The sequence below is a fragment of the Zonotrichia albicollis genome, chromosome 12 (assembly GCF_047830755.1).
Source record: "Zonotrichia albicollis isolate bZonAlb1 chromosome 12, bZonAlb1.hap1, whole genome shotgun sequence".
Taxonomy (NCBI): Eukaryota; Metazoa; Chordata; class Aves; order Passeriformes; family Passerellidae; genus Zonotrichia; species Zonotrichia albicollis.
Window position 1 is genome coordinate 6,916,902 of NC_133830.1, and position 23,064 is coordinate 6,939,965.

General features: G+C 45.0%; 1 protein-coding gene across 1 annotated transcript in view; it reads right to left on the reverse strand.

The window, feature by feature from the left end:
• SYNPR (synaptoporin) overlaps positions 1 to 22,749 on the reverse strand; it is a 97,824-nt gene extending 75,075 nt beyond the window's left edge. The window contains exons 1-2 of the mRNA XM_074550463.1: positions 22,588 to 22,749; positions 22,422 to 22,487 (exon numbers count right to left, since the gene is read on the reverse strand). Of these exons, the coding sequence (XP_074406564.1) occupies positions 22,422 to 22,487; positions 22,588 to 22,605 (84 nt within the window). The 5' untranslated portion in view covers positions 22,606 to 22,749. The remainder of the gene's footprint in view (positions 1 to 22,421; positions 22,488 to 22,587) is intronic.
• Between the last annotated feature and the right edge of the window lie 315 nt (positions 22,750 to 23,064).

The window sequence follows — 23,064 nt, forward strand, 5'->3', positions numbered from 1 at the left end:
GGGGAACACAGAGTCCATCACAGTCTCTGATTTTAGAAAATAAAAATTATCGTGTCCATGGAAATACCTTTTTTGTTTTTAACCTACAGATCCCTGCAGAATGGTTCTCCATTGCACATTTCAGGTGGAGAAGCTTTAAGCATGTGGGAGGTAAGATAAATTTAAATGAAGAATATATGGATTAATTTTTAAAGTGGGCACAGTAATTCCCTAGCTTAGAGAAGGTTTCCTGCAGGCTTTCCTGTATCCCAGCACCCCAGCAGAAGCCTCCCTGACTCCAGGAGATGCAGGGGAAGGGCACATGCCAAAATCACCACCAAATCAGGCTGTCTCACCTCCCTTGCTCATTTCCAGAGGAGATGCTTCCCTGTGAACATTGCCTTAAGCTTCTCCCATCATCCAAAACACTCTGGGAATTATTTTTGTAGGAAATCCAACTGAATGGCAACCAAATCTCTTTCAGAGATCAAAATGCTCCAGCACAGCAGTATCTCAGCTGCAACTGCTCCAAAAAGCAGCGTGTGTCCTGCCCAGGTGATGGGTACCAGCCCAGCTCCATGCTGGGCACACACACTCATCCCTCATTCCCTGCCTTGGATGCATCCACAGCCATGACTGTAAATCTCTTACCACAGAAACAGGAGAAAAATAAACTCCAATCCACTGCCAGTGGCAGATTTGCTGCAAAGTCAGGGAGATGGGTCATGACCATGGTGATGCCACCTGGTAGGAATGACTCAGAGAGCACTGGTACCTGGCCCAGAAAGATTTCCTGGATTTTGTGGGTGCAGACTCCAAGGTTGGTTTAGGCCAACTCCTCCAGCATAGATGCTTCTGCAGAACATGTTTTTACATGTTTTTTTCCTGAAATCCTTCAGCCATGAGATGTTTTACATATATACTGGTCTTCCAGAAAAGCAGAATCTTGGGAACATGGAAATCACCAATTGCCTCCATACTCTGTGCAACGACAGTCACAATTTATACCCCAGCAGTGTTAGAGAATGTTTTAACCCTGCAGAACATCATTAGAGAGAATGTTTTAACCCTGCAGAACATCGTTACTTGCTCCACCTACCAACAGACAAAACCAACATAAAGATCATACTGAAAATAATAATGATAATTTTAAAAAAATCCATAATGATATAGATGTTAGAAAACATGGTCTTTATTAATGACATGTCACTGGGGATGTAAAATTTTGCATGGCATAATCAATTAGTTCTCCTGAACAGAAAATAAACAGAGGATATTTTCAGTACACAAGAGTGCATAAGGGTTAATGCAATCATGCATTCCTCCGAGCCCACCATGAATTCAGCATTTAACTTCCATGAATTTGCCACAAGTAAAAAAACCAAAGAAATAAGTTATATGACAGGATGGTGTTTCATCTTGTGGAGGGAAAATTCCTCCAAAACACAAACATGTCAGAGCAAATTTTAAGAGAAAAATAGCCTAGAATTATGGTAGAAGGACCCTGTGAAAAAATAGCTCTAGGATAATGAGTGCCATCAAATCGATAAGGTCCACTTCTCCTTATGGCCTCTATACACATATACACAGAAAATTACTGCAAACATTCTGCTTTAATGGCATTTTAGTTTTTCATCAGAGATAAAAACAGCCTTTGCTGTATCTAAATGTGCAGGCTCACTTCAACTCTTGCAGCAATCAGAGTGAATTGGAAGAATAAAATATTCTATGTTAGCCCTTCTGGGAAGACTTATTTCAACCAAAAAAATCCTCCTCATGAGTGATGGACCAATGCATGTACATCTCTAGGCAATGATCAGGCAGTGAAAATGGGGCAAGAGAGGTGTGGAAAAAGACAGACAGTGAAAAGCACAAGTGCAGATGATTTCTTGACTGGAAAAATAATGCATAAAAGAGTGGAACAGTACTCTGCCACAAACCAACCCAATTAAAGTGGAACCATGGGCTGTACATATTAAACTGGCCTTTGCTGTCTTCTCCTTGTAGGTGAATATTCCTAGTCTGCAAATCCTGTATATGTTCTCGGATAACCTCTGATGCACCCTCCCGCTTGTGCATCCTTCCACGCTACAGAAGTGCATACAATTTAAATTTAGGATACAAAACACAGTAAAAGCCAATCACAAATTTACATTAACCAAAGGTGGCACCAAACTGGAGGAGTATTAAAAACCATGAGAGACATCTCATTTTATGGCACTTGCTCTGATTGTGCCAGCTGCTCTGCGGGTAACACTGAGAACAGCAATGCAGTTCCAGAGGTCATGATGAGGCAGAAACTCAGGCTCAGCAACTCTTACACAAACTAGCACAAGCCAAAACAGTGCAGGAAACACCTTCTGTGACTGAAGTGAAGCTCAAGAGATGTCCTCAGTCACTGTAATGTTACAAAGCCAAGCTTTAAAGCCAAAACACTCTTATGAATTATCCTAAGCAGCAATGCCCGTGCTGGCCAGTGGTTGTTGCTTCTGATGACTGCTACAAAAAAAGGGACGAATTTTCTGACCTGGAACCATTTCCTCCCCCAAGCCCTTGACTTCACTGCTACAAAATGAGGCAAGAGATGAAGTAGCCCTTTACCCAGCCAGGGATGTCTCCTGCAATTGGGAAAAGCTCATGGCACTCAAACCCCTTGACAGGCAAGTGAAATTAGTGAAGTACCATTAATCCTCACAGCAATTAATTCACTATGGAGCAAGCCCTGGACAGACACACATCCACCACTGCAAAGATTCAGAATGGCTCTGTGCTTTCACACTTGCACACAATGTGCACCCCTACCCCACATTTTAAAAAGTCCAGTGTGCTAATACAGGATGTGCTGGGATGCTGAGCCCCAAACCCATGCAATGAGGGGTTTAGTTGTGGAAGGGTTTGGATTTAATAATCCAACAGATTTTTGGCATAAAGTAATACCTTCTCTTTGATAAAAATCCAATTTCTACAGAACATGGTCACAATAAAGATTGCATTCCTCCCCTAGATTTACTCCCCAGAAACCCCAGCCAATTCTCAACCTGCCAGATGTGAGCTATAATAATGGCGGTGGTGGTGATGATTTTGTTTTCTCCCCTCCCCACCAAGTATACTAGTTATGAAACAGACTGAAAGACTGAAAGGGAATTTCAGCATCTTTAATTCAGAAAACAGAATGAACTAGAAATCTGGAAAAATAACTTGTGACTAATATGCAGATTTTATCAGCTTGTAGATCGGAAGCCACAGTTTGCTGGAAGTTGACTCCTTTTCTCCTAATTTGCCTCAGATGAAAAAGGCACTTGTGTTCTCTCTCTAAGTGAATACTTGAATACTTCACCTCAATGCCTTTTGCAGCATATGCTCAAGCTTGCAGTTACTATTGATAGAATGGGAAAGAATGACAATTCTCAAGATTTCATAAAAATTCTTCTTAACCCAAATAGCTGCAGAATTTAATTTATAATTCAGATATTTACACTCAAAAATCAGTCCTGAAACCTTCTCTTGCAACACTCCTACCATAGATGGAATTTAATTTTAATAAAAGCTGCAAGGATGTGTGTTCAGACTGTGGCCTCATCAGAGCCTGTCATGAAAGGTGGTGATGACCATAAAACAGTAGAAAAGTTCAGACTATTTTAGGCCAAATGCCCAGTGGGATATCTGAAAACTGCTAATTTGGAAGAGGATAGACATATAATTTTAGAGTGGGAAGTGTGCTCTGTGGTCATTAGCTGAAATCCTGGGAATATCCACGTGATGAGCAGAGGAAGCTGCTTTAGCTGGAGGGCAGAGACTGGGGGAGCAAAGCCTCACAAGGGAAGAACAACCAAGCTCCTGTGTCCAGCATTTTTTGAACCCACCAGCCCCAGTGCTGAGGCATCATCATAAGGTGAAGTCACAGCAATCATAATCTGCAAAAGGGGCAAAAACCTCTGTCATACAGATTACTCCTGCAGGATCAGACTCTCAACCACAGGTTTGTGCAGCAGTGGAATCCTTGGTTTTCTCCATCCTAAAACCCACACATCTCAAAGGGTCTATGACAGGAGGGACGTGCCCTTACAGACCACTACCCCTGTCTCAGGTGTCAGGGCAGCTCTGGGAGTTTGGAGGAGAAACCAAAGGAGATGGTGCATCTGGAACCTGCTCTGTTCCTCCCCTCTGACCCCACAGCCACCCCTCAGGAGAGGAGATGGACAACAATGTACAATGCCCATTTCCCTGTGTTTCTACTGCTCTGATTGGAGAATTTGCGAAGGCAATTCTATTAAAAATTGGTAACTATGCCAAGCTTTGACCCATCAGTGTACAACAGAATACAACTCTGATTTTCATGCTCTTAGGCATGCAATAAACTAAAGGCACCACAACTAGGAGGTACATGCAGATAACTGTAGGAATGCCCTTGGTACAGTTCAGGACTACAACTGTGAATTACATGTGGAAACAAAATGTCCATTTCCTAGTTTTTTTCCTAAAACATCATGGTATTGATAGAGGCAGGTACAGGACCTCACACAATCTGTTAGACAAAGTGACTAAAGCTAACAAAATACGTATGCCTGGGTAAGCAACATGATACTGTCATTTAGCTAACAGCCCTACAAATGAGAATCTAACACTAAAAATGTATTCCTGAGGGGTGTGAAGATACATGAACTCCTTGATGCTCTTCACAATCCATTATCAGCTACATAATGGCAGGCCATAATACCCAAATCCTCAGCATCAAAGATCAAAGTCATGATATGCAGCCATAATCAATTTTAATTATAACAATCACCCTGTGAACAGGTCAGGAGCTAATTGGATCAATAACTGAATTTCCAACAAGTGAAACAAGCTGCATATTCAGCAGCCCATGGCCACAGAAAGAGTTTGTTCTCAGCATTATTGGGCAAGATCACTGAAATTGGCTGGGGCTGCAGATCCCAGCACTGCCAGCCCTCTGCATCCCAAAGGCTCACTGCAAAGGGCAAGCCTTTCAGAGTGGCTGCACAGCTACGTACCCACCACGGAGGTCTTCATTATAATCGATATTTGAAGCATAAAACATTCAACAGCAGGATATTTTAACTCCTAAAACCAGTCAATTATGTTTGCTGAATTAGCCTGTGTGATTGAGTTGGTGAGTGCACTGAAGGAATAAGAGTGAAACAAAAGCTCTGTTTAAAATAGGTCGCTCCTTTAGAAAATTTTGTAATTACACACTGCAAACACATTTGCATGTTCAATGAGTAGTACATGTTTCTTGTGATGAGAGAGCCTGGAAGAGCTTAATCAAAGTCTAGCTTATCAGCAAAGGCTAATTGGCTTCCATAGCACATCATCCATCAGAATCTAGCATTAGTGCAAGCTTCGCCAACCATTAGTTGGCAGAAAATCCCAATTTATTTTGATAACAGAGGTCTTACCTCCAGGGGTTTCCATGACCACATAATCAGGTGGTGCATCAGTGGCCCAGCCCATGCCCTCCAGTCAGCATCACCCAGTTAATCAACTCAACAGCCAGGGAAGATGGGAACCGACCATGATGCAGAGTAATTTGGGAAGAAAGAAAGGTACAAGGGTGATAGATAATGAGTTGGAATCCTTTTCTTTTAAGAAAGAGTGCAAAATAGAAACTAATTAATAAACTGCCATGAGTTAAGCAACCCAAATAGGCAAAATAATGATGGACTGAAGTTTTCCCTACAGCAAGCTGTCATCTCAGTTTGTGAACTGTAAGGCTGATTTCCCCAGCGTTATGCAAAGAAATGGCCGTTTTTTCTTGTATTTAGACTTCATACTTCAGCTACTGAGTCTTCTTTACACTAAGTTGGGTTTGCAGGCGAGGAATAAACCCAAGCCTTCTATTCCTGGGTGTGATCTGCCTATACAAAAATCTGGAATTATTTTAGGGAAGCACATCTTAGTACTTCCAGACTTGTATTTCCACCACCACAACACATGACTACAAATGACAAAATCTAAAGAAAGTCAGACCTTAAGGAAGGCAGAGGCTGAAGATTCATTTATTAATGTAACACTTAATCTGAAATCATCTTACATCTGTGTCACAGCTTGAAATTCTTCTAATCAACCTAGTAGAAAGTATCACAAGATGCTATTGGCTTGGTGCAAGACAACAGCAAGGAGATAGAGCCAGAATTTCCTGCCATTCCAAACCTTGTATGCAGGAAACATTATTGCCATTTCAATCCAGTGACTAATTCAAGGGTGAAGAATCAGGTCCTGCCAGGATCACCTGTAATCATCTTGTGGCTGCAGCCAAATTCTGCCTGATTTGGAGTCTCACACCGTGATCAAAAAGGCAATGGGACAGCTCTGTATTACAGATTCATCAGTACAGCACTTATTACTGAGAACCTGGGCTAATTAGCACTGCCTCACTGGCAGCATACACTGAGATCCAACCCATCCCCTCCCCATGGCACTGCCTGGTGCTGGGCTGGTCCTGCAGCTCACCCAGAGCTGGCCAAGCCCTGCTGGGGTGAAATGGGCACCAGCCCAATTGCGCTCGTCATTCACATCACCCAGCTACAAAACTCAACTACAACAGTTAAACACAAGCAAAACAACCTCATTTTGTGCTTCAGAAGGCCAACTGAGAGTCCTCTCACCATCCATAAATCCAAGAGCAAGACCTGGGCGATTAGGACCGCGTGTTTCCTAGGTGATAAGCCTTTCATTTTTCTGAAAGACATTTGAAATAGAGCATAGGAAGATTAATCCTCCCCAGAGAAGGGAGAGTTCACTGACTAATTTCTCTTGCATTTAGATGTAATAATTAGGCCTATTGATTCTTCTGCTTTGTTCTTTACCATTATAATGAAATAATTAAGACAACTTCAAGGAAGTACTTGAAAGCTCATTTCAGTTTGTCTTCTCAAACGTGGGCCACCTAACACTTACGTGCACACTCAAAGGGAAAAGCAAAGGTGGACTCTTGCCTTATTTATCTCCATAATTCATCAGGCATCAACTTCAGGCAGCAAAGTGCTGCCTCAGGCTGCACTCCATTTGCTGCCTATCATGACTATGAACAGCAACACAAATGAGATCCATCTGGTGCAACCAGGACACACATTGCTCTGCTAAGCTCTCACAGCAGCTTGTTATCAAGGGGGACTGGAGGGAGGCTGACCCCCTCCAAGAGTTATGAAGAAAAAGAAAGCAATGCTTGTAATTCCCCCTGAAGAGCCTCATGGTAGCGTTCTTACAAAACATTATGCAAATGTTATTTCCAGTTCAAATTTTTTTTAGGATTCTTGGAAGATAATGGTAAAGTGTCTACACTGAAGAGCACTCATGATCTCTCCAATCTCTCAGAGAGCAGCACAAGCAGGTTTTTCAAGCACAAGTATGACACTATGCATGAAGGACTCAGTCTTTGCATCCACAGGAGGAAAATGTTACACAAATGGTTTGGGGGCTTCCTGGTGGTTCTCAGGGATGTAAAGCTTGGCTGAATGGATCAGGGCCTGAGCAGTGTGCACTGTGCACATCTGCATGGCTACTCAGGGAGTGCTGAAACTGGCACAATTATGAGAAGGATGAATGAAGATATTAAACATGCAAAAAGTTCTGAGAAAAGCCACTTAAACTGAAAAGGATTTTCTCATTTCTAATTCAACATTACTAATTCAGCTGATAAGAGTTCTCTGATCTCTCCAGCATGCCTCAGATTTAAACAATTTTAGGCATTTTTGTATTAAATAGCCTTTCAAATATTAATCTTGTAAAAACAGAGGGAAATGCATATGCATTTTAAAACATGTTTGCTTCACGAATACCACTAACGCAGGCTGATACAAAACCATGGTCTCACTACCCCTGAGGGGCAAAGGCAATGACTGAAAAGAACGAGATCACTCCTCCAAAATGCAGATATGCTGCCCTGGAATATGACACCACATGTGTTAGATGGGGATGAGTGTTTGGGTCCAAAGAGAGCACAGAACTTTCCAGCAGTGGGGCATTCACTGCAGATGCGATTGAGCACTGGAGTATCCTGGCCCAGAATTGACATCGCAGACTTCTCCAATTGACATCACAGACTTCTCCACATTTTGCTCCTCATGCAAAGCCCACCCAGCCCCTTGTGGCTGATGTAGCTCTGGCACAGTGTGAGCTGTTAATGTTTAATAGGCCTCTCCTGCACCCAGTGGTCACTGTGACAGCAGGGAACCAATGTTTATGATTCAACTCTTCAAACAGAAATCTTAGATGCAGCTACCTCTCAACAGGAGGAAACATCTGAAGAATGTGTTTTTCTGATATTTTTACTTCCTGAGAAATGAAGGGTGCTTTCTGTATGACTCACATCCATGTTTTTTCACTTGCGATATTTTTAAACTCTATGAGATCCAGCACTGATTGGAATGCAAAAAGTGTGACTTTCCTCCCGTCCTACCCCAAAGGGCCTTTCAGCCAGGGACAGGTGACAGCAGGAACTGGGAGCAGGTCATCTCCAGGTTTACAACGGGGGTAGAAAGCTTAAAAGAAACAGCTTTAGAATTGATGAATGTCAGCCATATGTGAAAGCTTAAAGGTTTGATGAAAAAGAACTACACAGACTTCTTTCCTATGAGAACATAATGTGTATTTGAAAACAAACAGAAAAACTCATCCAGAATAAAGGCTCCTTTCTCTCCTCTCCAGCCAAAAATATCCTTACAGTGTAGATGAGAGATAAATTTTTAAAAAAATTCAGTTAATTAAATACATAATTCAAAGAGATGTCCTCATGACAAGTGATCCAATGCAGACTGTTTACATGAATTTCCTCTCACTGCACATTCCTTCCCAAATTCTGCATGCTTATATTAGGGCATCATGGAGAAACCCACACCTGTCCTAGCTGCACCCAGACTGCAGATATAAATTGTCCAGTCCTCAAAGAATCAAAATATGTAAATGATAAGAGTTTCAATGCTTTGGCACTGCTCCCCAGAGTCCAGCTTCTCTTTCAGCTTGGAGAAGGCTGAAGGGCTCCTTGTTGGACCAAGGCTCACCATAAAATCTTGTTGGCTGGGCTAAAATGTCTTTAGCATCAGGCCAATGTAAATGCTGCCCTTCTTTAAGTACAGTTTATTTCCTTTAAAACCCCATTCAAGAGACCTAAATGCCAGCCTCAAGCTCAGACACAAGTAAGCATTCAAAGGAAATTCACGGGCAAGGTTTTGCTCTGGGCAGAAAGATTTTGCTAATGGTTTCACAAAACTTTTTTTTTCTCCACAGGAGCAAAAAAGCAGAAGAAAGTTGAGGCAGAAGAACCATACAAGCAGTCAGAACAGCAATAAAACCTGGAAACTCAAAGGTAAGAAAGGGGTTTCTGCCCAGTCAGGGAGCAGGTGGCTGCAGATGCTCACAGGATGCACACCAGGCTCCTCGGTACTGCCAGTGTGAATAAATAAGAGTGAATCACCAAATCATCTGAAGAAACTCCTTTTAAAAGGAATAACCTGCCAAGGACTGAAAACCTGACTAATGATTAAGATCAAAAGGGGTAACATCAACACAGAAACCTATTCAGTCTACACAAAAATGTCTCCAGCTCTCCAAGTGACAGGGAACACACTGTTTGCTTAGCAGCAACACAGAGCTGTACAAAATACAGAGTTTAAATGCATTTCCATTCAGATAAGTTATCTCTTCCCCTCCCCACCAGCAGCTTTTAAAAGATTCATCTTGAACTTACAGCACTGGAGGGTTTCTTCTTCTCAGATTTTTAATTCACTGGCACCACAAAGACCTTTAGCAATTTACAGTGTGAAGAGCACTTTCTCCTCAGACTGCCCTGCTTTGAGTCGGTTTGTACACCATGGTTACCTCATTACTTACATTGCATTACACAGGGGCAAATGCAGCAGGCACTGCTCTCTGCAGCAGATGTGCCCCAGGCCAGCACCAGCCAGATGTTTCCAGGGCCCCACATCAGGAGCAGGGGCTGGGCTGCTTTACCCCAGCTGCCCTCTTACCTTCCTTCCAGCCTGAAAGTAAATCAGAGTAACTGCAGAGGACACAGCCACACCAGCAGGCTACTCTAATCAAAGTGTTGCAATTAGCAAAATTAAAAAAAAAACAAAACCAACAAACCAAACAGAAAAAAACCCAAACAACAACAAACCACCAAGCCAGCAAACCAAAAACCACAAACCTATTGGAGACACCATAACTGGGAGACACCCAAATTCTGCTGAACTGCAGAAGGAATACTAGAGGAACCAGAATATATTTCTTCCTGCCTGTTGTCATGATGGTCTCAGCTGTTTGTCCTCCTGTAAGTCAGAGGGATGCAAGCCAGGTTCCTCAAACTCTCATGCCAAACTCCCTCCATGTAGTTTTGGTGATAGTTCCATCAGGGGTAGAACAAAATATTAAAGGTTTAGCAACTGTGACCAACCAATGCACAAAGTTTTCGCCCTGCCACTCATTTACTGACAACAAAATGGCACCTGGGCCAGAAAATCCCATGGGTTTTCTTTAGACATGTTCAAAGCAGAGCATTCCCACATCTTGTTGCCTGATTGCTGCTCCTGTGAGATGTCTCTTTCATAAGCACTTCCCATCTCTACATGCTCTACATTGGCTTTAAATATCACAGATAAATACAGGTGGTAAAAATCAGAATAGACTGCACGAATCTCACCTTCCTCTTTGAAGGCCCCTGTGCTTTCTTGGTGGGGTAGTGAGCTGCTGCAATGCCAGGAGGCCAGTCCATAGAAATACGTGACCACTATATGTGGCATGTAGAATCTGATTTTTCTGCATACCACCATATGGAACAGAATCTCAGCGGCATCAAACGTTTACCTAAACTCCATTAATGTCTTCTGCAAGCCAATATTTATAGCATACACACCAGTAGCTGCTGTCAGAGTGTGTATAAATGTTAAACTGAACTGTTAAAGAAACATAATGACAGATGTAGAGATGCTGAAGAGTGCAATCTATTCTAATTTATGATAATTTATTTCCATCATCTGGAGCCCTATTCAGAAGAGAAAACTGAATGCATCCCAAAGCGCATCATGGGGTGGAGTGTAAAAATCCCAGAAAAAAAAAATAAATTCTCTTTTAAACGAAGCAAGAATACTCTTGTCCTAAAACCCAGGACATGCTTAGCAATCTCTCTGTGCAGAAGCAATACAGATGTGGGGTACTCAAGCCCTGCCTCTTGGCAGCCCAGTGACACACGGGTTTCAGTGCAATTTGGGAATAGCTGGGAACTGTTTGTCCCATGAGAGATGTCTGATCACTGCTGAGTCACTACTTTTGGGGGACTGAGCTGCACAATGAACATTTATGAGCTCTGTCAGAGCCCCTCCAGCTGCACGAACAAAGCTGCACCCATGGGTGGCCAGCACTAACGAGCACACAAATTTGAAGAGGGAAAAAGCCATTTTTAGAAATGACTGAACTATGCCATGGTGAGCTGCATGGCAGAAAGAGCTTTTCAATTTGATTTCTCAGCAACACAAGCTGTGCTGGATCAGTTCTGCCATGAGACCCGAATTCCATCTCCATCATTCTGCTGTGAAAGCCATGGTGGAGAGGATGAAAAAAAGAGAAAAGACAAAAAAGCAGTGAGAGCATTGGTCCCTGCAGTGGGGACCACCGCTGGGACATAGGCAAGGAGCTGATTTTCATGGCATCATCCCTGCCTGGGAAGCAGCAGTGGCAGGAGGCTCGTACCCCGTGGCACAGCCAGCATCCCCTGCATATGTCAGCGCGCCGTGGAGCCAGCTCCTGCTGCCTGCCAGGGCCTCACAATCTGGACAGGCACAGATTCTGTGCTGGAACAGGCGCCCTCTCACCGAGCTGCCTGCCACGAGTGACAGGCTGCCACCGCAGCCCCGGGACCACGCAGCAAGACACGGGGGCTCGGGAGTGCTGCTGCTCTGCTGAGGGGACTGGGCTGCCCTGCACAGCTCTGAAAAACTCCACAGTCGGCCAGAAAAAGGGCAAGGCACACAGTACATGCATAGGCTACAGCACCAGCGTGCACTCGTGGACTTACACATCAGATGACAATTTTCAACCAAAATAATTTTCTGCATTTTAGACTCACTTGTCTTTTCCCAAAAGAGTTGTCATCTCTCAAAAAAAAAATCTTGACTTTTCTAAGTGCCAGTGCTAAGGGCTTGCAACATCTACCCTGGGAACACCAGCGCTGTGCCTTCAGTGAGTTTGGGTTGGCTTCTCACTCTGTGCCTGCTCTGGAAATCAGGTGCCACAGCCAGACCAAACCATTCCAATGGGCAAAAGGGTCCCATCACTGACTCCTCCAGAACTGAGCCTGGGGCACCTTAGTGAGGTGTGCAGAAGAGGAGAATACAACCATTTCTGTAGAGAGTATCTCTTTATAGAAATATTTTGTCTTGAAATATTGTAGTTTCTGTCACAAATATTCCTCCATTCATGATCTCACCAAAGCCCTAGTTTTGAAAGGAAATTGAGATTAAGAATTATTTTTCCCTCACGTAAATGAGATTTCTTTTCCCAAAGCAGCTCTACCAATGACTCCCTTTGATGTAGCAATGACAGCTTCTTCACTGACATTTTAGGTACAACCCAAATCACAGAGGACAAATACTCCACATGATCCTTAATCACCTGCCCCAGCCTATAATCCACAAGGAAACTCCTTCCAATACCTTTCCTGCTGCTCTGTGCCTGGCTGCAAGGAAAGCCAGCTGCCTGCCAAATGCTCCCAAACTGGGCACTTGGCTGGGATTAATCGATGGATGTGCCCAATATACAACACACAGCATTGCTTCTGCCCTCTGACTGAAAAATCAAAGTTTATTAATTATTCCACCTGAAATTAAATTCCTTTCACAATAAAATCTTCATTCTTGGCATCAACCCTCTCAATGAGTAATTCCATCAAGGAAACTCTTCTTGTAGCACTGCTCACAGAAGATTAAAAAATGGAGTGAATATGTTTAGAGAGAAACTCTACTGAGGCACACTTGTGAGTAATCCCTCTGTCCACATGCCCGTGGGTCACCACTTGGAAAAGGCAGCCTGCAATGCACTCAGCACTTGGTAGTGAGCAGCTTTTGCACTTTTATCCACCCTCAAATGCATCCTTGCATCTGCGTGAAAGATTAGAACAAAATGCTGCAACGACAAAACAGCACGCACCATGTGCATCAGCTCACCAAGATCAAAGGCACACAGCAGCAAAGAATTTAATTAAAATGTTAAAATTAAACAGGAAGGCATCCATTGTTTAATTTTTTGGCAGGCATCTCCTTTCAAACCGGGTCCCAATTCCATCCCAGCACGCTGACTGCCCCTGGAGATGGCAATCCGGAGAGCCCTGCCGGATTTATCAGCCGCTGAATTCGGCGGTGGGGGAATCCCACGCTTGCTTTGGCTTTCAAGCACAGTCCGTAAAAACCACTAAGAGAAACTGAAACTCAGCTTCAAAGGATAATTGTTGCTATATACATATCGTGCAGTAATAAGCCAATTTCCAGTATCAAGCCTAAGCCCCCTGGGCTGGGCAGAAGATACACCCAAGAGCATCATTCCCCTTTCAGTCCCAACAGGGAGGTGTGACCTTGCCATGTTCAACCACTTCCCTCCATACAAAGGCTGTTTGTAATGGGGCAAAAAGCTGATGCAAAGAAGGGGTGTTTTGTGTGCAACATGACCTTTGTGTGGGGAGTAGGGGCACACAACAATGTGGTTTTAGACTTGCATGCATGCAGATGGGGGCCTTGTCTTGTTTGGTTTTGCTTTGAGCATACCTCCAGCACACAGCCAGGGAGTAGATTATTCTGAAAATAGTTCAAGCAATGCTCAAGTTTGCTTTTTCAATAACTGTAAGATATTTCATGGCTTCCTGGGGTATTTTGGGCTGAATGCTTAAGGCAGCCATAGACCATACAGCCCACCTCAGGGAGGCTGAACCAAGAAGCCAGATGTCTCCTTGGTTTTTGGGAACCTAGAAAGGAAGATTTTGCTACTTTAATACTGTTGGGGATGCTAGAGAGGCTTTTCACCTAATATGAAGATTGTCAGATGCAGTGTCAAACATGGGGCCCCAACACAAGCACCCAACATGTACATGACAAAGGATTTGAGCTGGGGCTTATCACTTCTAGGCAAACATACTTTGTATTTGCATCACCTGAGAAATTACACAGGAGGGCAGAGCATTAACATCAGGAAAAGAGAAGACTGAGGACAAACACAATAAACTTATCTTAGAAATTCAAAGAGCTACTATAGAGCTGTTACTATAAATTCCTGATATATCAATGATCTTGCTGATGTTGGTTAGCATTTAATTTTGAAATCTTCTGGGCAGAATTTCACCCTCAATACTTCAGAGTTTTGAGTACTTCTGGTGAATATTCAGTCAGGCTGTTCACAGCAGGCTCTGGTACTTCTCATAGAATAAAGATCAAGTTGACAGGTTGGGACTTTTGCAAGAGTCAAATCAGATTTATTTCTGACAGCAGGTCTGAGATTGTTCACCTCTCCACTGAAAATGGATAAAACTTCATTAAAATCTTCCTGCTTCAGTTTTTCTCTTGCTTCCTTAACACTACCTCCCTCCTGCACATTTTAGTGACTAGGATGGGGTCTTCTTATCAAGGTGGGTTCTCCAATCCAGCAAAAGCTCCCTGTGTCATGTCTGAGCACTGAAAACATCCTCACCAGCTTCTGCCTTGCAATGGCCCTGCCAAACTGGGCTGAACATCTGCACCAGCACTGATCCAGGCCCTGGAGCCCCAGAGCTCCCCACAGTGTTTGTCCCAAGCCTCAGGCTGCAGCACTTGCTGCTCCCCACAGTACTTGTTCAGCAGCTCCCACAGGCTCTGCCTCTAACACAGCCTTCTCCCAGATGCTAAGGCATTCTGGAAAAGGCACAGACAGAACAGCTTGCTCAGAGAAACACAATTATCCCTCCATTAGAACATTAGGGAAAAAAAACAAAAAAGGAAAGGTAAAACAATAAAGGGCAATGAGCACATTACTTCAGCTTTTCCTGGGTCATGCCCCTACCCCTCTGCTTTAAGGGCCAAAGCTGACATTCATCCTGTGAGACCTTTCTTCTTTGCTCTCAACACTGAGGTTCATAACATTTGCTTCATGCCACAGATGGCTGCTCATCTGGAAAACCCTCTCTCCTTAGGGGCCACACCAGTCTAATCCTCTGCTGATCCTCCTCCCCTGGCAGCATTATGAAAATGCTTCACCACAGCAGAGCCCAGGCTGTCCAACACAAGACTCTGCTCCCTCCCACCACAACCAACCTCTGAGCCTGACCCACAGGAGCTCTCTCTCCCCACACCATCCATTCCAGCTGAGCACTTGCAAATCAGTGCAAATGCCCCATCCAAAAATCTGGAGCATGCACTCAGGGATGTGCCTGCATCTATAGGCTGCTAATGACACAACACCTAGTACTTTTGTTTATATAAAATATTCTTAGAGAATGCTTCCTTGCTTCAATAAATATTATATATCAAAGCCTTTCAATGACATAAAATAAATCCACAATTATAATAATTGGAATTCCCATAATTTTATGTGATTTAGGACTTCCCTTAAGAATGGGAAGCACTATTAGCTTTTATAACTGAGTGAAGTATTCAGAATGGGAAGACAATGCTCCCAGACACAAACCTGAGAAGTCTCTATCACAACCAGAAGATAAAACTGTGCAAATTAAAGGAAAAGCTTACAGTTTGCCTATATTCAGTATTCTTTTGCTTTTGCCAAAAAGCAAGCAAGCTGTCACCTTAGCAACAATGTCACACTTTGCAGCCCATATGCCACTTTGAACAAACACCTTAAACACAGCATCTCCACACTGTATATATATTCCTTTCTGTAATGTTCTAAACAGCACTCTGTAGACTCCCCTGGGAGTAAAATCCATGAAGACCCCTCTGGCAGCTGCTGGGCTGGACAGACAGCCAGCCAAGTGGTGTTTTCCACACTGCACCCCAGGCCCATACTACAAAGCATTTTTACTCAGTGCCCAAGGGGAAAGCTGGGCTTGCAGAGGTGCAGCTTTGTCTTCCAGAGCCAGCCCTGTGCAGAGCCCAGGGTCACCTCTGTCTTCCTCTCCTCTTCCCCTGCTCAGGACAAGGTCCCGTCCCCGGGAGCAGAATGGAGAACTTCACCAAGCAACACCTCCTGCCCCTTGGGACCACACACAGTGCCATGAATGCAGGTTAAACTAGAGACCTGAGCATCCAAATGATAAAAAGGGCTTTATCAGAAGCATCTCCAAGCCTGTCCTCTCCCAACTGCAACATCTGAATCCAGAGATGTCAACATGCAGGGCTTTTACCCGGAGCTCCAATTATGCAGATGCTGATTTACAGGAGTGATGACTGAAACATCGCCCTCATAAAAATTGTCAAGGAGACTTTAACTGTGTTTGTCTAATAGCAGAACCCTCTATCTGCACACATCTTATTGCTAGTTTGAAAGTCAGATCATTTTTGTTCTTCTTTTCATAGAAACCTGGTTTGCATATATAATCAAATTTAGCATTAATGAGTCTCTTTTCTCATCTTCTATTCCTAATGCTTCAAACAGCCACGCTTGGATAAGAGCAGCCATTGAAATGGCTTGCCATGAGATTTCACCAGTTTCTCCCAGGAACTTCCACAACAGCAGCATGAAACTCCAAAAAGTTCTGCTCCTTGAGCCCTGTCTCTCAACCATATGAGCTAATCCTACATAATTATTTTATACCAGGTCACACTCTGGGCTGTTTGAGAAACATCAGGATTTAAATGAACTATTAGCTGACCTTTTAAAATCAGCTCTTCCGTGATCGCAGCATGGTCCTAAAATGGAAAATGGTAGGCATTTTCCAGATGAAAGATGTCATTTATTTGCAATGTGGTCAGGCACTGCTGACCTTTTCTCTTCCCCTGTATCAGCATTTGTACCGTTTTAACAGCAACTTGCTGATAAGCACAGTTCTCAGTTTCCAACCAGATATGCATGCAGATAATGATGGATGTGAACAGCAAAGCAGTCAGCTCTCTGCAGACTGCATAAAACACGGGACCACAAGGCAGATTTCCTGTTCTTTTACTTGTGTTCTGGGTTTTCAGTCTTTAGAGCTCCCATCTTTTTCTGCTACCTTGATGTAAAACCGTATCTTTTATCAAAGCCAGAGGTCTCAGAATCATGAGACTCACAGTAGTTGAGATTTTAGGACCACAAGGTAGGCACTGCCAGCGCTTGTGCTGCCTTGATGCCAGTCCCACTGGCAGAGTGACATTTGGCTTCCACATCTGCCTTCAGTGAGACTACAAAAACCTCTCAGATCCTTCCTATTGCACACCTGATGTCTAACAGCAAAATCCACTTTGTGGACTCTTCCTAATAAAAATAACTCGTCTGACAGAGTTCCCTGCCTGCAGATTACCCCAATAAGTGCTCAGAGTTGCAGGCCCAAAGCCAAGGACAAACGAAGCCTGTTCCCAGGGCTCAGGGCTCCTGGATGCTCACACATCTTGTTGGTTCATCGTGGCAATTTTTGCCTGCCCAGAGCTGCAGTGTATTTTGCATGCATTATGCTAAGCTGCCTATAAGAAATCATCCAATTAATGACAGCTTACAGAGAAGGGTTAGTTACACGGTAATTACCTTTCTAATATTAAAATACCATAGAAATGGATTTACATTTCTTGATTTAGTGGCACATGTTTTACTGACCTGACAATACACATACAAGACCATTGAGGCAGCAACTGGGACCCAGCTCACAAGAACAGCTAAGTACTTACATCCCCAGGCGGACATCAAAAGACTTGGTAATACATTTTTAACATGTGTATGTGCTTCTTACACAGCAAGATGGATGGACCCAGCACTAAATGCAACATCTGATCCTGGCATTGTATAAGCAAAATCACCAGGCAATAAGAAATATTTCTTTTTTTAAAGGCTTTTCTTTCAATAAAGGCTTTTCTTCTCTATGTTCTTTCAATGCAGAGAAGATCAAATACTCAACTCTTCCACTCTGCATCCATGAGGAGCATTAAGCTTCAGCAAGATAAACCTGCTCCACCAACTTAGTGTCTGCCCATACCAGAGTAGCCAGCAGCCTTCTGGTTAAGCAAAAACCAAACACATATATGCAAATATGATGAAGAGTCTCAAACAGCTATAAAACATCTCAGGCCAATAATACATTAGACAGACCAAACTACTAATCACATATGCTTCATGGAAGCATTACATTCTTATTTCTTTCCCGTTTATTTTCAGCATCTCAAGATATCTAGGCTTTTCTGGGGCACACTTGAAAGCATGCAGCTACTTATGTCCATTCATATGCATGCAAATATAATCCAACAAAAGCACTCCACGGCCAGATGTGCAATCAGCACTAGGACAAAAGACAAGACTTATTATCAGTCTTTCAAGATTCAGCTTCCCTCTGCCTTCTGAACACACATCTGTGTGCAAGGCAGGAGGTGCTAACCCTTTCAGAATCTATACCATCAAAGCAAGCTTGACAACAGCCTGGACTTTCTCCTGGCTCACCAGTCAAGTGATCACAGCGTGGAGGCAAAGCAAGGTTAGCTCAGTCCATGTGCACCACACACAGATTTTTCAAACAATCTTCATCCAATTCCCCCCAGAGATTTGTTGTCCGATGTTTTGGAACTCTTTGGAACATCCCATGGAGATGCTCATGAGCAGCAATGAAAGTCAGTCATGCAAGGCCTGCAATGTATTTTTTTTTTTTGCATAAAGGCAAGAAATAACTCAGACACGTTTGAGTTCCCTGAACATCCTAACATTCACTTCCAAGTTGTCCTATTAAGAAAAGCCATAGTGTCCACAAAATTTGTCCTGTAACATAAATGATTCACAAGTACCCTGATAAAAGCTGCACTGGCTTACACAAAGTTGCAGCCTGGCCTTTGTGCCAAAAATACCCCCTGCCCATTGTAACCCAGACACAGCTGCAAGTTGGTGGAGATGGGAGCTCCCTGCAAGGTATTTTAAAACACCAACCTATAGAAAACCATCAAGGCAATCACAGCATCTCCTGACTGGCACAACGGTGGAGTTTCTGCATCCTGCTATTTATGGAGGAATACAGGAAAGACATTATGGACATTTATGGAGGAACACAGAGAAAGACATTATGGACGGCACTGCAGCTCTTGTTACTTTACAGGAAATCGACAAGTATCAGGTTGCTTTGGGTTTGCAGAAGGAAAGTTGTTTGTTGTAATTCACAATGTAATTAAACATACACACCCACACACCACACCACCACCCATGCCCCCTCTGGCCCCCACAGCCTAGGGATACAAAGTTCCCATTTGTACAAAAATATTTTTCCAGTAACAGCCCGAGTACAGCAGGTAGCTCCTATACCCATCACATTGCCTTGCTTTTCACTTAATTTCCTCTTCTAGGGCTCCAGAGAGGCAGCAAGTGCAAAACAAATAGACCGAAAGTGACAAACTTGCTGGTCTTGCTCACTTTTTGCAGACCCCAATAAAAGCAGTCTAAACACATCCAGAGAGTCACAGGACTGAAATTAATCCAGGGAGATGAATGAAGGTATTTCTTCTCTTCCTTCCTTCCTTATTCATTATTGTCAGGTGCACGAATAAGAGAGTTATTTTTCAAATGAAGTTGTAAGAGTGTTTGTGACATTGCTACTGGTTGTAGTGCCACAGTGGATTATCTGAGAAATAAGCTTCAGAAGAACATTCTTCTCATGCAAAGATCTGTGGAGTAACAGCCAAGGGACTGAAGATGAGCAAGAACAAATACAGCTTTTATACAGCTCTTCCCTGCCCCCAGCACATGCCATGAGTTGACTCAAGCTGGAAACACCCAGGCCTCACCCAGTGCAGCTGTGTGCATTTTTCCAAGTTCATATTTGTGATCCACATGCTTTATTGCCAAGGTAGAGTTCAAAAAATGCAACTCTTGCATAATTGCTACAAGTTGGTTTCTTGGTTTTTCTTTCTCTTAACCTTTCCCAGGCCTGAGCCAGCGTTGTTTCTTAATGGCTTCTAAATGCAATTTCTTGTCTGAAAATAAGATTACAGTGTACATAGGAAATACAAATGAAAACAAATTACAGTGCTATGAATATTCAGAAGAATCAGCCTTATCTCAGCAGCTTCTCTCTGGGTGTTAGGTGACCATCAAAGTAGGAAATTAAGAAGGTCAGATAAGGTCCCTGTTCCTTGAGACAGAAGTCCATGTCTGAGCCAGATTACAGGAAAACTGGAATCTGCATACCTGAAGATTAATTCTGCAGCAGTTACAGTTTCACATCTGAGGAACCTCCAAGCTATTTCAGTTGCCTCCAGACCCACAAGTGTGTGCACCCACAAACACAGGGATTTCAGCAGCAGTGGTTCAGGAATAAAGGATGTGCTCACCCCAGAGCCACTGTGAGCCACCCCAAACAACAAGAGTGAGAATTCAAGGCTGGGCTGCATGGACAAGCTGAGGACATTTTCAGGCTGCACCACCTCCACCCTCGCAGCCTTCCCGAGGAACTCCCACAGCTCTGCCATCTGTGCTGCAGCACCACAGAGCCTCCCCCCAGGCACCCAACGCCCAGCACCACTGCGTCACCAGCCGGGCCATGAACTTTATTCCCTGGCAGATGCAATCTAGGACTCAAGTGGGAGGTGATAAGGGTGTAATTTAACTGCTCTGATCAAGTGCAACAAGGTCTGTGAGGCTGCTGGGGGACATGGGAGGGGACACAGAATTGACTGGAGCATTTGGTCTTTTGAGTGTTTAAGGTTTAAAATTATGGCTAGGCTGATAAAAGGGGTCTGAGGGAGAGGTGGACAGTTAGCTGGGACTGGAAATGGTAGAGAGAGGTGGACAGCAGTTTGGAGGCATGGTGAGAAGAGAAGAAAGATGGGAGAGTAAGATTAATTGAATAGAGATGGAATTCCAGTAATCCAAAAAGCCTTTCAAGTATATTAAAAAAAAAAATAAGGACTTCCACACTGTGAAATACCATAAACTAAACAGTGCTTAATTCTACTTACACATACATGTCAAATGGATAGAAAGTAACTTCTCAGATCATCTTAAATGTTACCACACTCTGCACCCTTTTCCTGTACTCCCTTATTTGCCAAGGGCTGTCCCACTCTGGCCGTGTCAGAGAGCTCCGTGCACACACGGCCGCGTGTGCTGCTGTGTACACACACAGGCAACGTGCACTTGCAGCAGCCAGAGCAGCTCCACTTGTGCCTTCCAACCGTGACAAAGGCAGCTTTTATATTTGGCTGTTGGAAGAAGTTACAGACCCAGGAAAGTGCCAAGAGAAGAGTTCCCACTCGCTGTCCCAAGGATGCCAACACACTGGCTGGGGCGGGGACAATTTTCCCGATGGATGGCACAGCCCATGCCCATCAGCCCAGAGTCCTCCCCAGCAGGGCTCGCTTCCCAAGCCCCATCAGACATAGCCTCATCAGGCAGGCAGCCAAAAGGCCACGCTCCCAGCAGCTATTTGCCATAGAACAGCTTTGCTCCTATTCTTCTGCCCCGCAGTGAGCACTGCAGAGTGGCTGAAGCACCCTCAGACCAGCACCTGGGGCTCAGCCCTGCATGTCCTAACTTCTCCTTGAGGCAGGAGCAGCAGGGCTGGGTGGGTTTGCAGAGCTCTGGGCAAAGAAGACGAGGGACCTTGTCCATCCACTGCCATGTGCAGGTGACCCACTCTGGGGCCACCCTGTCCCGGGCTGTGGCCCCACCACATCACCACTGCCCAACTCCACAGGACCTGATGCTTCAAGGTGCCCAGCGGGGAAGAGGAGCTGCTTCTGGTGAGCAGGGACAGAGTCTGGGGTGAGCAGCTGCCCCCAGCACACCAAAACACCCCCTCAGAGGCACCCTGGCCGGGCTGCACGTTGCAGGTGCCAACATGTGGATAAACACACCCGCACAGGGATGCGCCCCCCAAAATACACGCCTTACATAATTCCCCAGCCAGTCGGCGTTAGGGGAATGTGATTAATCCTCCATGACATGTTCTGAACTTTCCGTTCAGAGAGGCTCTCTGCTCCCGCAGACCTACCGGCGATGGATGTCATTTGACCTGCAGACTTCACTACGAATGAGCATCAGAGCAACACACAGTGACATTGCTCCGCACACCAATTATCTGCCTCCTTCCCCGCTCGGCCCAGAGACAAGTTTGCTAAACGCATAACGAGGATTTTATTTTCCTCGCTGCTTTTTTTTTTTTTTTTTTTTAATTCGTTTACAGCCAGCACACGGATAGCGGGGGGGTCACCCACAAACCCAGCGCTGTAGGACGCGAGTCCCCGTCCCCATCCCCCGTGTCCCCGTCCCTCAGCCCGGCCCAGCTCCCACCTGTTCCGCCGTGCGCGCACTTCGGCCACAGCCCCCCCAAACCCTCCGAGCGCGGCACTCACCCACTCGAGCACCCTGAGGAAGGCCAGCGGCTCCTTCACCACGCGGAAAGTGCCGGCGGAGGCGAGCTGTGGGCAGGGAGAGACGGAGAGAGGGGTCAGCCCCGCGCCCGCTCCGCGCTGCCCGCGGCGCAGCCCGCCCGCCCCTCACCCGCGGCGCCCCGCGTACCTGGTCCACCGCCTCCATGGCGCCGCAGCCCCGCGGAGCGGAGCCGAGCGGAGCCCAGCGGAGCCTCCCGCCCGCCGCCAGCCGGGATGCGCGGCGCTGCCCCCGCGCAGGCCGGGCGGAGCAGCCGGGCGGGGCCCGCGCCCCCCGCGCCGCCCCGCGGAGCCGCCCCGGCCCCGGCCCCCGCCCGCTGCCCCCAACGGGCCGCCCCGGCCGCCGCCGCTCCCGCGCTTCCGATAGCCGCGTTGGCCTTCTGGGAATCTGCGTTAATTTTTTGTTGTTTTGTTTTTTAAATTTTTATTTCTGGAGGAAAGCATCAGGAATTTTTTTTTTTTTTTTTTTAAGAGAGAAAACAAACTGCCTCCTGAGCGCGCGCACATAACTATTAATATTTAAGGGATGGCCCCCCCTGCCCTGCGTGCTTCCATCCCCCCAGCCCCTCCCGGGACGGACTCGCTCGTCTCCCCCGCGGCCGCAGGG